General features: G+C 46.2%; 2 protein-coding genes across 2 annotated transcripts in view; one reads left to right on the top strand and one right to left on the bottom strand.

The window, feature by feature from the left end:
- LOC135390142 (ADP-ribosylation factor-like protein 13B) overlaps positions 1-15,821 on the bottom strand; it is a 288,978-nt gene that overhangs the window by 168,811 nt on the left and 104,346 nt on the right. The window lies entirely within an intron of this gene.
- On the top strand, positions 9,586-10,386 carry LOC135387653 (very long chain fatty acid elongase AAEL008004-like). The gene has a single exon (XM_064616761.1). The coding sequence runs from the start codon at positions 9,586-9,588 to the stop codon at positions 10,384-10,386; it is 801 nt and encodes a 266-aa protein (XP_064472831.1).

Here is a 15,821-nt window from a genome sequence, read left to right as displayed (position 1 = left end):
GCGTCTCCTCCTCGTGCATGTATGCTGCATGCTACATGGCATCGGCTGATACAAGCGTGGTAGCTGTGATCACTGATTATCCGTTCCCACAGAGACAAAAAAAAAGTTACTTGATTTACGTACAGAGAGATTAGTGAGGGAGAAGAGCATAGCTGTTTTCTTCTGTTTGCTTGAAAGCATTAGGGAATAGCAAGCCCACACCGTGGCTAACCTTTCCCTTTCCCTCTTACTTTGCATTAAACATATCCCCCCCCCCCCCATTGGCCGCTGCCGGAGTGCTGAGGTCAGCTAAGCTGGCTGTGTCCCGCTGGAACATGTTCTGCCGCTCAACGACACAGCAGCAGCCCTTGTTCACCTGCTGAACACATGACGTAGTCTACCACGCGATTGTCCTGGGCTAAGTGGGCTAAGGCGTCCGCGCGTTCGTGGTAACCAAGGTCGTGCTGTAGACTGGGAGGTGGTGGGTTCGAATCCTACCGCCGGCTGTGCTGTCTGAGGTTTTCCCTGGGTTTTCCGAAGACTTTCCAGACGAATGTCGGCACAGTTCCCCCTGAAGTCGGCCCAGGACGCATACTGTGGCTCATATGTGGCTCATAGCCACAGTTGCTTCGCGGCGCTAACACGCAAAAAAAGAAAAAAGACTGTCCTGGCCAGCGCGAACCTGCCCTCCCCCTCCAGGTCATTCTACCAAAAGGTCGTGAATATAAAGTGGGTCCTGACTAGGTCGAATAGGCCTGAAGCTAGACATGATTCACCTGTGGTACTTCGTTCTGAAGACTCCCCCGACATCATGGTCGCCTGAACATGGCATTATCGTCACCCATTTGCACAAGTGTGGGCCAAACAAGAACAACAATTATATTCTGACGATGAAGTGGGGAGGCTTTCCACTCTAGGAGTGGAACGCTACTCTATTAGCTAGGGGGGGGGGATATGTTTATTGAGAAAAAAAAAACAAGGAAAGGTTAGTCAGGCAAAGGCCGACTTGCTATTCCTTTCGTAAAGAGGAACGGAAAAGGAAAGGGGACGAAAAGATAGGAAGAAAGCGAAAAAAGGAAAAAAGGCGGCAAGAAAGAAAACGAAAAAAAACGAAAGAAAGAAAGCGAAAAAAAAGGGAGAAAACGAAATAGAGGAAAGAAAACGAAAAAATAGAGAGAAAACGAAAAAAAGAAAGAAAAGAAAAAAAAGAAAGAAACGGAAAGAAAAGGGAAAGAAACGTAAAAGAGGAAAGAAAACGAAAAAAGGAAAAAAAAGGAAAGAAACGAAAAAAAGAAAGAAACGAAAAAAAGGAAAGAAAACGGAATACACACACACATACACACAGACAGATACACAAAAGGGCCTTAGAGGCTGGTCGAGAGACCGGTTGCACGGAGAAAGCGCGGCGCGGAGGGCGTCTAATATGAGTCATGACAACGATGAGCGATGACGATGATGTGAAATGATGGTGATGATCGGAGTGGAAATGGCGATCCTGATCGTGATGGTGGGAATGTCCAAGGGCGCTGTTGGGGTCACAATGAGTCCTTTAGGCTAGTCCCTGGTCCAATCTCCTAAAAAACAACCACATGACGTAAGGCCTCCCTGGAGTGGGCCGCGGTGTCCCAAGGGCCGAGGATGCACGACAAGTTGAAGGAGCGGCTGCCAAGGGTGGCAAGTGTACGCCTCTCGTTGATATATGTCCGACGGCGGAGGAGTGTGTGCCCTACGTTGGCAAGGATACCACACTCGTTGCAAATAGGGCTTGCCTCAAAGCCCAGCTGGTAGCGATAGAACGGAATAAACGTAGCCTGTGGATGAGTGACTTCAGGGGACGAGGAAGGTTTGCGGGCAGCTGGTATGACAGCGTTGGGTCTACACTTCGGAAAGGGGACCTGGTTGGAATGTCGCGTTATCACTGTAGGGCAGACTAGGAATCAGACAAATGTCTGAGGAGGGATCTTTGTCTGCTCTCGAAAGTATAATGGGCGTAGAGTAGACCAACCTCTCACCATAAACAACAACAACAACATATATGTATATTGTGATGATGAAGTGGGGAGGTTTTCCACTCTAGGAGTGGAACGCTACCCCATAGCCAGGGGGCCTAATATAAGTGGTGACAATGATGAGTAATGACGATGAGAGATGACGGGAATGATCGAAGTGGCGATGGCCATGCTGAACGTGATCGTGATGGTGGGAATGTCCGAGGGCGCCGCTGGGGTCATAATGAGTCCTTTAGGCTTGTCGCCTCAAAGAAGTCAACTACGTGACGTAAGGCCGCCCTGGATTCAAAGAAGCAAAAGTCAAACAAACAAAGAAACATCATCGTCCAGTGGATCCCAGAGCTCCGTGATATCAGTGGAAATGAGAAGACGGATCCGGCTGCTCGAATTGCTCACCATAAAACAACCGCTCATAAAATCTACTTCACGCAACCTGACGCAAATGTGTTGCTCGCCTCCATACGTAATCGCCTCTGTAAAACTATGTGGACAGGCCACATCATGAATCACTCGTTTCTCTGTCGAATCGACTCCAACTGCACTTACTGCATCCCATCGAAGATGCCAAGGCCATTAGAGTCCGTCATCCGTCGCCTGCGACGCAACGTCCCGTTCGCAGCAGCATTCCTTCATAAAATAGGTGTTGTTGGATCGCCGAACTGTTGCGGAACCGTGGAGAACATGGAGCACGAGCTCGTCACCTGCCGACGCTTCGACTCTAGTTGGCGAACACTAAAATATAAAATAGGTGTTGTTGGATCGCCGAACTGTTGCGGAACCGTGGAGAACATGGAGCACGAGCTCGTCACCTGCCGACGCTTCGACTCTAGTTGGCGAACACTAAGAACGCCCTTGCTAAGCCTGACAAGCGACCTTTAAGTGTTAAGAATGTAGTGAGGAGCTGGCCAAAGCAGCACCAACACCCTGCGCTGTGTGCACTGGCGAACTACCTCATGGACATACGTGCTGAAATAATCTTTTCAGTTCTTTCACACATCAAGCGTCATGGAACAGCTGGTCGCACCAGTGCGACCTACGTTTCCATTTTCTTTTCTTTCTACTTCTATTCTATTATATCTATTCTCTCACCATAAGCATGAGATTCAGGGACGCGAACATGTACCACTTATCTGCAACAAATGGGTTCTCCAGCAATGAGCTATGGCACTTCATATCACTGACGGCAACGTACGACAAACTCATTGCTGCCGTTGCTCTATAGGAAATGAAATCTACAGCTCAATAAAAACAACACAGATATTGATAATTCTTGGCTTTACGTCGTCAGTCAACCATGGTCGTAAACCACGCCACAGTGGTCGGTCTGTAGGTGGACACGCTGCCAACTCCATCGAGGACGCGAAAGCAACGAAGAAAGTACAGTGAACCCTCGTTAATATGACCACCGGTAATATGACATGCTCACTTTATGACCGTTTTTCTTGGGAACCGTTCCGCCGCCATCTAAATCCGTCTCGTTAGTATGACAATCCGCTTATCCGACTATGACTGAGGTTCTTGTCACAAGTAAGGTCAAACACAGGTATCATATTCTCGTTATTATGACCACGTCACATAACCCGCAGAGTAGCCCCAGGGAGAGTCTACACACATACCTCAGGCAGAGAGTGACACGTGTCGAAGTAGGGCGCCAAGGTTTGGGATGACTCCTGATGTTGTTGACATCGGAATTACTCATAGCGCTTTTCGGACTGCCAAAGCACTGTAGTGCTTAAAATGGCAGTGACCACGAGACCAGATCACACTGTGCTGCTGCTCTTGTGCACCTGCGAATGGCCGGAACGAAGCGGTCTCTGAGGTCAGCGGATTGTGCGTTTCTCGTTAGAATGACAATTCGCTTTATGAGCAAAATCTGCGGGAACGGTGGAAGTCATATTAACGAGGGTTCACTATACTCATATTTTTCGCTGAAGAATCGTTCGCAGAATTCGCGGCCGCAGAATTCGCCGGCGCGCTCCGCTGCTCTGCTCAGCTGCTCTGCAGGAAGGCGGCCTTGCAGTGGAAAATTGCGTTTATGCCAATTAACGGCGAAACTGAATAAAAAATTTAAGATGTCATCGTCAACCAAAGAAGAACACCACTTAAAGAACCCTGGAAACATGAAATGCGCTAACAGTATACAGATCTCGTGCACCCCTGGATCTTTCATTTGCATCCATTACGAAGGTATGATATGCCTCCAAGCCACACGCGAAATATTTTGGCTCTGCGCGGCGGCAAAGTTTGCCAAACGGGCAGCTGAAAACCAGCTTGGCTCTTCTCCCTCAACTCGCGCAATCGGCGCCGAAATCTATCCTCTTTGTAGTGGATATCCGCCAATTTCCGTGTGCGTGACGAAAACATGAGGTTCATGTTTCATTGGGCGCCCGGACCGGAAGTTCTGTTAGTGAGTTTGTGAGAGCGGCGGCATCCGGAAAGCGATCTTCAATATGGACGTCGAAGCAAGAAATGCGGAGACTTCGAGCCCAGAACTTTTTTCTGTCCTTTCTGCGATCGAGCAGGAAATGCTGTGTGCTGAACAGTTCCGAAGCCTCATTTCAAAACGTCGCCGATGCCGCAAATGCGAGCCGAAGTCAAAGCTCTACGAACATCGATCACAGATGAAGCAAACAGGATCAGTCACCTGTCTTCGACAGACAGGTAAGCGATGAGTTTTTTTAACGCAAACTGTGATCGAATATGTAAACGCGTTCTCTGAAATTTCGTGTCCTCATATTTAATGCGTACTTGCTGTTTAAGGTGCCGGTGCGGCTGGTGTGTCATAATGCCGAAGGAGACCGAAAGCGCAGCCGAATGACAGCAATGTGAGTGCATTACAACCCACGAAGATTTCCAATTTCTTTGCCTCAATACGACTGTCCCGAAGGTGGCATATATTGAATTCCGTGGGCAGCGCGAACCTATATGAGCGACCATATTCACAAGTAAGTCACATTTTTGTTTGGTCCTGCATTAAGGTCGCTAAAAACTCCAGTATAGGGCGCACCACATAAAAGACGACACAATATAGAACTGTGAACTGGAGAAAAGCAATATATAGGCAACTCTGTAATTGTCAGTGTGCTGTGTCTTAAGTCACCTTTTTATGTATTGCCCTATGCGAAGGTTTTTAGCGTAGGCTTTTAGCGATATTTAGTGTTCTTTCAATTCACTGAAAAGTAAACAAAATGTTGGTTTCTAACAGAATACAGCATGTGTAGTAATATACAAGGCGTATGCAGATAAATTGCAGTCGCTCTCAAGTACACGTGGAAATGCCACGACACACCCCCTGTACTGTGACCGGCTACCTATTTGCCTAAACTATGTTTTATGTATACATCTGCGTAGACGATATGGATATACTGCGTATCGCCAGCTTGCAACGTGTTTTTACTACAAGCTTGGGAAAAAAAAGAACATGGTCATCACAGCCTGTGCAGTGAACAGGATCTGGCGAGCCTTCCACACAGAAATTGCCACAGGCTTCAAGTACCCAACATCCTAACTGGAGGCACCTATTCGCACAGCTCGTCTATCGCATTTAAACTAATTCGGCATCTGTATTTAGCATTAGCTCTCAGGATGATGCATAGTCCATGAGTTCAATACGTTGTGTTGAAACACAACACTAGTCCTTTTTAATGAATCTTGCGGAACGATGGATGAGCACTCCTTTCGTTTCCATTGTGTACCGTTGCTACACTGAACAATTTCTTTCGCAAGACTGATGAACAAATGAAAAGCAGAGTCTGTCTTTCAACTATGCATGTTCCTTGTAACTTCCGTATTTGTTAAGTGACCCATGCTGTTGTCCCCCCTCATGTAATGCCCGCAAGGGCCTTTGAGGTATATTCATGAATAAATAAATATCAAAATCAGAAAAAGATGTAACATCTATTGTAATACCTATCCTCCCTTTGTGTGAATGAGATATAAACATTCTCAGAAGGTATGTTGTCACACACCTCATTGTGCCTAAAGCCTAATTCCACCTCTTACATCATCTCCACATCCTCAATCTCCAAAGCTGTACAAGGCCAAAGTAATCAGGTACTACATAAAAAAGGGGGGAAGGAGGAAATTAAAAGCTGACACATCTAAATTCAAAGAAACCCTGGTGCTTTCTCGGGGCTACTCAGGACTCAGTCCTGGATGAGATCCCCATAGAAAACAGCTTTTCTGAGCCTCAGTGATTGATTCCCTTGATTGCCCTGACTGTGAGGCAATAGTCATCGGCTTGGTGGCAAGTGGGCTTGTGTCTGATAGTGCGGTTTGGAATAAAGGGAACAAGGAACATCTCTCTACGGTCTTAAGAAGGATATCAACATAACCTGTCAAGGCATAGCATTTCATATTGCTTTCAGTAAGTACAACACTGCTCATAGAAGTTGCGACTGTTCATGTTGGGAAAGCATGCTGGAGTTACCTCAGGCAGTGCATCCAGAACTGGGAGTCAGGTTCATAGAGAGCACCATATGAGAGGAACAGCGACAGTGCCCAGTGAAGACACTCCAGGAATTTTGTGCAGGTTTAGGGGGTCACGCCTTTTAACAGTTTTGATGGAAAGCAGGGTGTGTGTAACACTGACCTCTCGTGCATGAGTTCTTGTTATCTACAATCAGGTACCCATGTTCTAGTAATCTGGAAAAGCCTTAGCTCTCTTGCAGGTGTTAATGAATCTGAGTGACGTCGATACCTTCTGTGTTTCTAAACACCCTTCTTAGTTGCCCTAGCAAAAGCAAATATGTAATGCTGCAGACAATATCTAATGCTAGCACACTAATTGCTTTGCGTGTTCTCATGGAAGAAAATAACAAGCTACACCTCACACAGCCACATGTTTCGCCCCCGCATCGGACTGAACACATCAACAGATCCTCCGAAGTTCTTTACGCGAGACTGAGGATTGGGCACACATGGCTCACGCATCACCACCTACTCAGAGGTCAGGATCCGCCAGCTTGTGCGCACTGCGGTGACAGCTTGACTGTCTTGCACGTACTGGCATCCTGCCCTCACTTCGAACACCAACGCCAACAGCATTTCGCCGCATTCTACAGATACCATGTCCCACTCCACCCAGCCCTTCTACTGGGTGACACTCCTCTTGTGACGTTTAAAAATGTCATCAAATTTTTGACCATGTGTGGGTTAGTTAGTCAGATATAGATGTTAAGTATTGCTCCGCTTTTATCCAATATCACCGAACCCCTCATGTAAATATCTCATCCTGGATCACCTGATCGCTCACATTGTAGATAGCTTTAACTGCCATACTCACTTGTTATCGTCATCCTCCTCTCTCTCTTATCTTGTTCCATCTCATCGCTCATACCTGTAGATAGCTTTTAACTACCACACACTCCCTCTCTCACATCATCATCATCTCTCACATACTCACCGTAGTTTCGGCGCTCTATGGCCTTTGTTGCATTTGTGCCATTAAACCCATAATCTCTCTCTCTCTCTCTGTTCTCAGGCTCCTGAAATGGAGCTACCTCGTGCATACGCTGTGTCATGTCGGCAAAAACATAAATCAGATTGCCTTTACTTTCGAAATTGGCCCTTCAGTGCTCCATGTGACTGCAAGTATGGTGTCCCCGAAACAATGTAATGAGCTTTGTAAAACAGCAGCTTTATTTGAAAATATATTCCAAATGCCGAGTGAAGATTTCATAATGTAGCATCAGATCAAATAACGAATTACTTGCAGCGGTGTATGGTGAGGAAAGAAAATTTATCGTTTAAGGGAAAAACTGTAGATTTTCATTATGTTATACGAGAGGATCTTTTCTACAAATGGGCACGACTTCAGGTATGTGAAAATACTACCTGAAAAGTGTCACTTTTTTTTTTGCGAATTGTCGATATTCTTGGTCGCTTAATTAAACAATGAATATACAGGGTGTCCCAGAAAACGTGTCACTGAATTATAATAAAAAAACTACACCACCCAGAGTCATGCGGTCAATGGCATTTGTTCTTACTGGATTTTTGCCATCTCCTCATGTGAAAGTCGTGTAACGTAAGTTAAATTATGTAAATTTTTGCGAGCTTAAGTCGGAAATTAGCCTAGTAAAGGTCACTTTTTTACCCCACCAATGTAAAGAGCGTGTCTAATTTAGTCAAATTAATGATAATTGACAGGGATATTCAGGGGCTATCCCATCGGAAAAAATAGCCGAACATCATGGTCGCACAGAATAGCGCACGATGAATTTTTCAGCGCAATCTTTGTGAGTCCGACGAAAGGAGGTTGGAAACCCAGCCCTCCCCGACATCGCGGAAGGAGATAAAACAGGCACGGCTTATCACGTCCGACTTTCCATGGGATAATGCTTCCCCTCTCCCAATTTTAGGAACTGTTACTTTTTCTACTATCACTCTGTGGCCTGGCTTCGGAACCTCCTTTCGTCGCACTGAGAGCGATTGCGCTCAAAAAGTCATCGCGCGCTATGATCCGGTGCTCCGAAAAGCATGATATTCGGCTATTTTTTCCAATGGGATAGCTCGTGAATGTCACTGTGAATTATCATGAACTTGAGTGAATTCGGCACGCTCTTCATATTGGTGGGGTAAAAAAGTGACCTTTATTTGGCAAATTTCCGAGTTAAGTTCGCAAATATTTACATAATTAAAGTTGGAGTACATGACATTCACATTAGGAGGTGGCAAAAACCTAATAAGAACAAATGCTGTTGACCGCATGATTCTAGGTGGCGTACTTTTTTTGTTATAATTCAATGACACGTTTTCTGGGACACCCTGTAGATCAGATTCATGTTTTTACATAAGCTAACCTCCATGCAGTAGTTTATGAGCATACATAATCTCGGGATCGTGTGAGACTGCTAACATGCCGAAGATTAATCGTAAACTTGACCCAAAACGCGCTCCGTTCTTAAACTCTCACCACTTCACCAGATTTGTTCTCGTTCCATATGCACTTCAGGAAGGTAGATCCACCCTTCCCCTCTAACACCAGGCAAAGAAAGCGCAGAATTGCCGTCTCTATGTGTCAGAAGTACGCGCGGAAGGGACAACGCGTTTCATCTTTGGGAAGTTCGAGGCTCCCCCAATATTCAAGAACATCTTAAGAAAAAAAGTTTGTATCCTACATATGCTCTCCTACGGGAATGCACACAACTTTTTTCAGCAAAATCTAAGAGGTTGGAACTACACCTCTGGCTGTTTCGGCTGGAATGGCCAAGTTCCCAATCGAAGTCGACACTCATAAACGATAAAACAATTTCACTCTATAACTCATCAAAATTGATGCGACAGATGTCAGTTCGAGGCGTTCCCATTGGTGAAGACGCCTTAGAGAGAAAGTATGTATCCTTGTACATGCACTGATTCGAAAGCGACCAGGAAAACATGCATCGGGGAGGGGTAACCACGAATCCCGTAAATTCATTTGAAGAATATGAGGAAAACATCTTTTTCGGGGGAGAGTGTCTTGAACGCACATAGATTCTCCTGTATACCTACGTAATGTGATGAAAAGATAGTACGAGCATCCACGACAAGCTGGCAGCCATCCTGCAGAACAACGTAGCACTGTGTTGCCGCGGGATCTTTCCTTTCAACAGATATGCTCCGGCAACTTGCTCGTATACCTCCTGGTCAGCCGTTGTTCTTTCGTGATCCACGGACTATTGATTGGTGGATCGCTGGCAATTTGCCCTTCCTGCTATTCACCCTAGTCAGCTATGTCTACGTCGTCAAGTACTTTGGACCTCGGTTCATGAAGAACCGCAAGCCCCTGGACTTCCTCAAGCCTGTCATCCTGGCCTACAACGGAACCATGGTTGCCACCAACGCCTTCTTCTGCCACAAATTCCTCAGGGCATCGTACATCGGTGGCGGGTACAACTTATTCTGTCAAGGAATCGATTTCAACGCCAAGGATGAAGCGACATTGCAGCTTTTGAGTCTGGTGTGGTTCTACACGTGGGTGAGGCTTGCGGACTTCCTGGATACGGTCTTCTTCGTGCTTCGCAAGAAAGACGCTCACGTCTCGCTCTTGCACGTGGCGCATCACTGCATAGTTGTCTTCGGGTGCTGGTACGGCTTGTCGTATGGAGCTGATGGACAGTCCTTGTTCGGCATATGTGTGAATAGTTTCGTTCACGTGGTCATGTACTCGTACTATTTCCTATCGCTTCTAGGGCCTTCTGTGCGCAAGTATTTATGGTGGAAGAAACAACTGACGCAACTCCAGCTTGGACAGTTTATTGTCGGTATTCTACATGCGGTTATACCTCTTTTTGTAGATTGTGGCTATCCACCTATGCATATCATCATTGCCTTCCCTCAGGGTGTCTTTTTTATTGTAATGTTTACGAGGTTCTATTTGCATGCGTACCAGAACAGAGTGAACAAAGTGCAGTGAATACACTTGGTTTTGAGAGACTTAGTAAAACATTCAGCGAACAGCAACACAAAGAGAACGTTTGAAGCAGTTCAAGAATACATATCTTTAAAGCGCCACAAGAAGACCCTAAGACTTCACGACACTTTTATTGCGAGCTTCCTAAGCTGCTGCTGCTTAGTGTATACATATGTTATTGTCCTTTGTTGCTGAGTAAAATAATTACGAATATCGGTGTCTCAAACAGAACAGCAGGATCGTGTTGAAGCGTGAATAAATTTTTCTGGTGGAGAGGGCTGTGCTTCATGCTTCACTAATTAATCGTTGTCGACAACCTCAATCACGGGTCTTTTTCGCGTCATATCCCTCTGACACGATATCGTGTCGCCTTTAGAACGGGAACGTCTCTCGATGTAACTTGTGAATGTATCACCATCGTTTTGCACGCGCGTTAAGTGAACAGAAAGAAAGTGCGCTCGGCTGAGCGACAGCCTGTATTCTTGTCAGTTAATATGCAGGATGACGTGGGTACAAGGCTTCTTCCATGGGGTACAGGCTCAAATGATGATGATGCGCTGACTTTTCTGGTCACAACGTACCCAACACGCTACTGTTGGCTATATAGTGCAACTTATCTGTAAGGATGGCGAGGCTTCATTTCCCATGGCACAAATAAACCCGTGCTGTGGTAATGTTGTGGGCGGCGGTGGTTTTCAGCCAGGTCTCGCACGTTACACGTAATGGGGAGCTTCTGGTTCAGCTTCCCGCACTATGAAGTTAAAGTCAGTCACGAAACCCCCTGTACATACGAGTCTGAATACTGAATGTAGTTCACACATGTGAAGCATACCCACGACGAATGATGAAGGAAGCTGCAATCTGTACGGATCTACCGACACACCTCTTTCAACAGCTGAACATACTCATCCAGCATAAAGTGCCCTCAGAATTATAGAATTTTATTATTAATATGCATTTCACATGCCTGACACGGTATTCTCCCAAAATATGTTGTCTAACGTTACGCGGGAGCATCACGCAGATTAATTCTTTTTTTCACAAATACAGACGACGGAGCTCTCGGTGACGTAACCTGCTCTTGGAGTGTTCGAAAGTATGAAGTTTTGCAGATTATTTCCAAAATTAGTGGGACCTTGTGATGTTCACTGACATATAATGTTTGCTTAAAAATGAATACATACATTTATAATTTTTACATAATACATATCATCTCTTAGTCTGTAGCAGTGTTGTGCCTGCTATAGTAACGGAAACCGCAACTGCAAAACTAAGTAACGGAATACCGCTACCCGCTACTTGACTCAAAATTTTAGCACAATACTAGCGTCCAAATCCAAAAATGTAACGGAATACCGCTACCAAATAAAAGTAACGCAGATACGTTTCCCCTACTTACTCTCGGCTTTCAGTCACACCGTTATCCAATATATCTAGCGCTGGAGGGCCATTTAAATTAATTCCAATTAGCCAACATGCAGCATAAAACAAACCACAAGTTACAACCAAGGTAACTGATGCCGTTTCCGACATTAGCAATAGGCAGAAGTTTGGTATAGGGTACAATAAGGACTCGAACCCACCATCTTCCAGTCTTCAGCACGACCTTGGCTACCACCAACGACCGGATACTTTTACTCAATCGGCCATGCCACTGTTTGTTCGTTTTTCTTTATTTTTTTTCAGCTTCATGATATCGTATACAAGAGTAGCGCAAAATGATTTCCAAATGTACAGAATGTAGATTTGGACACAAGACGCATCGTGTGATGTGCGCGCTGACCTGCACTACCTACTTATGGACTGCACTGACCACCAGCGAGAGCGCGAGATCTTGCAGCACGGAATGCATGCAATCGACCACCGCCCTTTTACCATAGGCACCGTTCATATGCACCAAGGTCTCCGTCACCTTTGGGATTTCCTGTCATCAACAGGCCTCTCCACCATGCTTTGATCACTTGAACCCTCATCTCCATCATCATCTCGCACTATCTACAAATGGCATTGGGGCAGCGCACATCCTGCTAGCCGGTATCAGCCCCATCTCATGATCGTCTCTTTATGTGTGTGTGTATGTGTGTGTATGTCAACACAAGACACGTACTCCGTAATAACATTCTGTGGAGCCTCAAATATGATGACATTGTCATAGTATTGGAAACCTTTATATGATACAGCCGCTGGTTTCCTGTGAAATGACCATGGAGATATTTTGTCGTGTTTCCAATATATCTTTGTGTTCATATCCCGAACGAACCAACATACTGTTTTCCCGCTGCGAAAAATACGATTAAACTAAATGACTGAAATATATCATCAACGCGTACACAGTAACTTTGCACGACGAAACACCCCAATAATAGTCATCAAATAAAGTCGTTGTTGTTGCAACTTTGCATCTGCTTGTACAGCTGAACACCAGGCTCATATTGCTCCCTATCACTTTCCTTTGTTGTTTCCTTAATAAACATACCCCCCCCCCCTCATCACTTAGTGGCGTGATGCAATGTGATAGAAGAAGAAAAATATCATTTAGTCTTACGCGTTACTGTCTCGTAGGCCACAGTGATGGTTCGGATTATTGGAATTGCACTCCCGCAGAGAGGTACAAATATGGATCTCGATTACACACCTGACGTAAAATAAATAAATAAATTAACGTTAAAATGAGTAGCTGTTCCGGTCATAAGATGTGTGCAATGATAGATCATTGCTAGGAACTCGTGTGTCCTTATTGACCTCTGGAAAGGTAAACAAGTCCGTCAATCAATCACATGACGACTTCGTTTGTTGGACCAATGGTGATGACTTAGCTTCCCTAACGTCGTTCTCTGAAAAACTATGGTAACACACCAGCGTTTCCGTGAGTCGAATTTAGGTTTGCTAATATACCGCAGAATCCACGTTGGCAAAGCCTCGACATTCAGCGTGAAGCTCCCGTATTCCTGCAGACCCTTTTGTTTCAGAGTGCAGGATCTTCACTTTCTTCATAACAATGGAGTGCACGAAGCACTGCACTGAAGACATTGCGTATACATTGCGAATAAACTGCATACCTAAATATTCCTACGTCGGAAGCAGATACGTATATGCTTTTCGACAGCAACTGAATGACGTCAATAAGAAATTAGTATGTCTCGTCTGCGATCGCTTGACGCACGTGTGGCCTCTTCAAAATGTGGCTAATTCTTCCTGTAGGTAGGTCGCCCACAAGTTCGTGTCGGTGACAAATAAAAAAAAAAGCAAAGAGGAGGAAAACTCATCAAAGGCATTAATGATTCGGTCACTTGTTATATTGGTCACGCTAAGAAGACAGCCGCCGCATGCTTAACACAGCGCTGCACCTGACTTGCTAGCACCACACTAGTGAAACCGAAATCTTCATTTTATTTTCCCTTCAAATCAATGAATCACAGCGCTTCACAGTCTAACACGCTACTAACCAAACATCATCTCGAACGGCATCGTTCCAGACAAGATGGCGTAGACGCAGGCAAGCTGGTAGATCATATTCATGATCAGTAGAAATTAAACACACACTCGAGAGCTCACAAGAAAACTTTGAGCTCTCGTCTGAGTTCCCTTCCCTGTTCCAGTTCCCTCCCCTGATCTGTTGAAAACAAGAGGCGCACGGCGTACGCCTGGCGCCTTCTACACAATAGAATACAATAGAAGCAGAAAGAAAAAAATTAAAACGTAGGTCGCACTGGTACGACCAGCTGTTCCATGACGTTTGATGTGTGAACAGAATGACACAGAGGTATGATTATCTGCAATGGTTGGCCTTCATCGTGCTATGTGGCGAAGTTCCCACAGAAGTCGGCCCAGGACGCACATTCCTCAGGGCGTCAGTCATGACATTGCCCACCTCTGTGAGGCCGAAACGGTGAGCCCTTTCATCATCCGTTTTAAGAGCGTACTACTGTGCTATGAAGAAACTGCGTTGTAGACTTCACTGAGTCACTGGGCTTGTATGGGTGGTTTCGGTGTTTATTCTGGAGTCACTGATTAGGTAGTTCATGAATGTTCTTGGAGCGACTATCGCTGCGGTGAGTTTATTTGATCGGCGATTTTCGACTGACCTTCGTAAAGAGACCTTCGTTGCCAAGATCCTATATGGCCTCCCATTAGCTCGCCCAAGTCCACCTGCGCTTCAGAGCCTGGAGCAGATGCATAGGAAAGGCCTACGAAACGCCCTCGGCCTTCCTGGTTTTGCGCGTAACGAGGCCGTGTATGCGGAGGCACCAGCGCTACCTCTTCTTCTGCTCGTCACTCAGCAACTCCTCCAGCAACTTACGCGCTTACACAGAACCACCGCTGGCAAGGCCCTCATCGGGAGACTGGAAAACCGCACAGAATCTCGCTTCGCAGCCACCATCCGCACTTTCACCGAGGTAGTGCCCGCGTCACCTGCAATGCCTCGTAAGAAGCCACCTTGGACAATTTCCCATATTCACAGCGAGCTCTACTTAGCTGGACTTCGGAAGAAAAATGAGCTCTCTGACGCCGTTGTTCAGTATCTTGCCGCCGAGTGTATTGACGACGTACGGTGCTGCCACCCACATTTACACTGACGCCAGCGTTGACGACAAAATGGGCAAATGCAACAGGGCGTACTGCATACCATCATTGAAGCTAGTGTGGGCACAAAGCTTGGAAGGAGAGCTAACATCTACCAACGCAGAACTGATGGCAATAACTCAAGCGCTTAGGGCTGCAGAGACCACGAAGTTGTCAGACATCGTCGTAATCACGGATTCACGAGGCGCTATCTCACGCATCGATCGCCACTCTGAGACATGCTGTTTCGCAGGAGAGGCCCCGCACAGCTGACAAGACTTACATCCCGCGGTACTGCGGTATCGCTGCAGTGGATGCCCTCTCATAAGTGAATTTCAGGGAATGACAAAGCTGATGAGCTGGCCAAAGCAGCTACAAAAATCGAACCGAAAGGCAAGGCCCATTCAACTAGTTTCGCCTGCTGCAGAGCTATCAAAAGACATGTATGAAGGCTACCTCCCGATACGCGGACGAGAGACGGGTCTGCACCCCTACCCCGTGCAGCGAGTGGTCTCTCCAAGGCTGAGGTTCACTCCTGCTTCGCATCCGATCTCGTAGTGCCAGTACACGTGCGCCCACACTTTCAAACTCGGCCGCACTTCCAGTCCAAATTGTCACCAATGCGGTGAGCCAGAAACGGAGGAACACATTATAATGGTTTGTCCGGCTACTTTCGACGCCAGACGGGAACTCCAAAAAGCAGTGCAGCACCCTGGAACATCAGAGCTCCAAATTGAGGAGATCGTCCATCCGCGCGGCAACCTCTAGCGCCGCAAATCCGTACAGAAAGCCCTGCTGAACTTTCTGAAGGCAGTGGACCCTCATTGTCGGTTGTAGTGCAGGGAACTGTAGAACCAGACGTGGTGAGCCTTCCT

The sequence above is a fragment of the Ornithodoros turicata genome, chromosome 3 (assembly GCF_037126465.1).
Source record: "Ornithodoros turicata isolate Travis chromosome 3, ASM3712646v1, whole genome shotgun sequence".
In the NCBI taxonomy this organism is placed as follows: domain Eukaryota; kingdom Metazoa; phylum Arthropoda; class Arachnida; order Ixodida; family Argasidae; genus Ornithodoros; species Ornithodoros turicata.
This window is presented reverse-complemented; position numbering and strand designations above follow the sequence as displayed.

What these genes read in the sequence shown, in the direction of transcription:
- LOC135387653 (XM_064616761.1), top strand. Translation starts at nt 9,586, where the DNA reads ATGCTCCGGCAACTTGCTCGTATACCTCCTGGTCAGCCGTTGTTCTTT.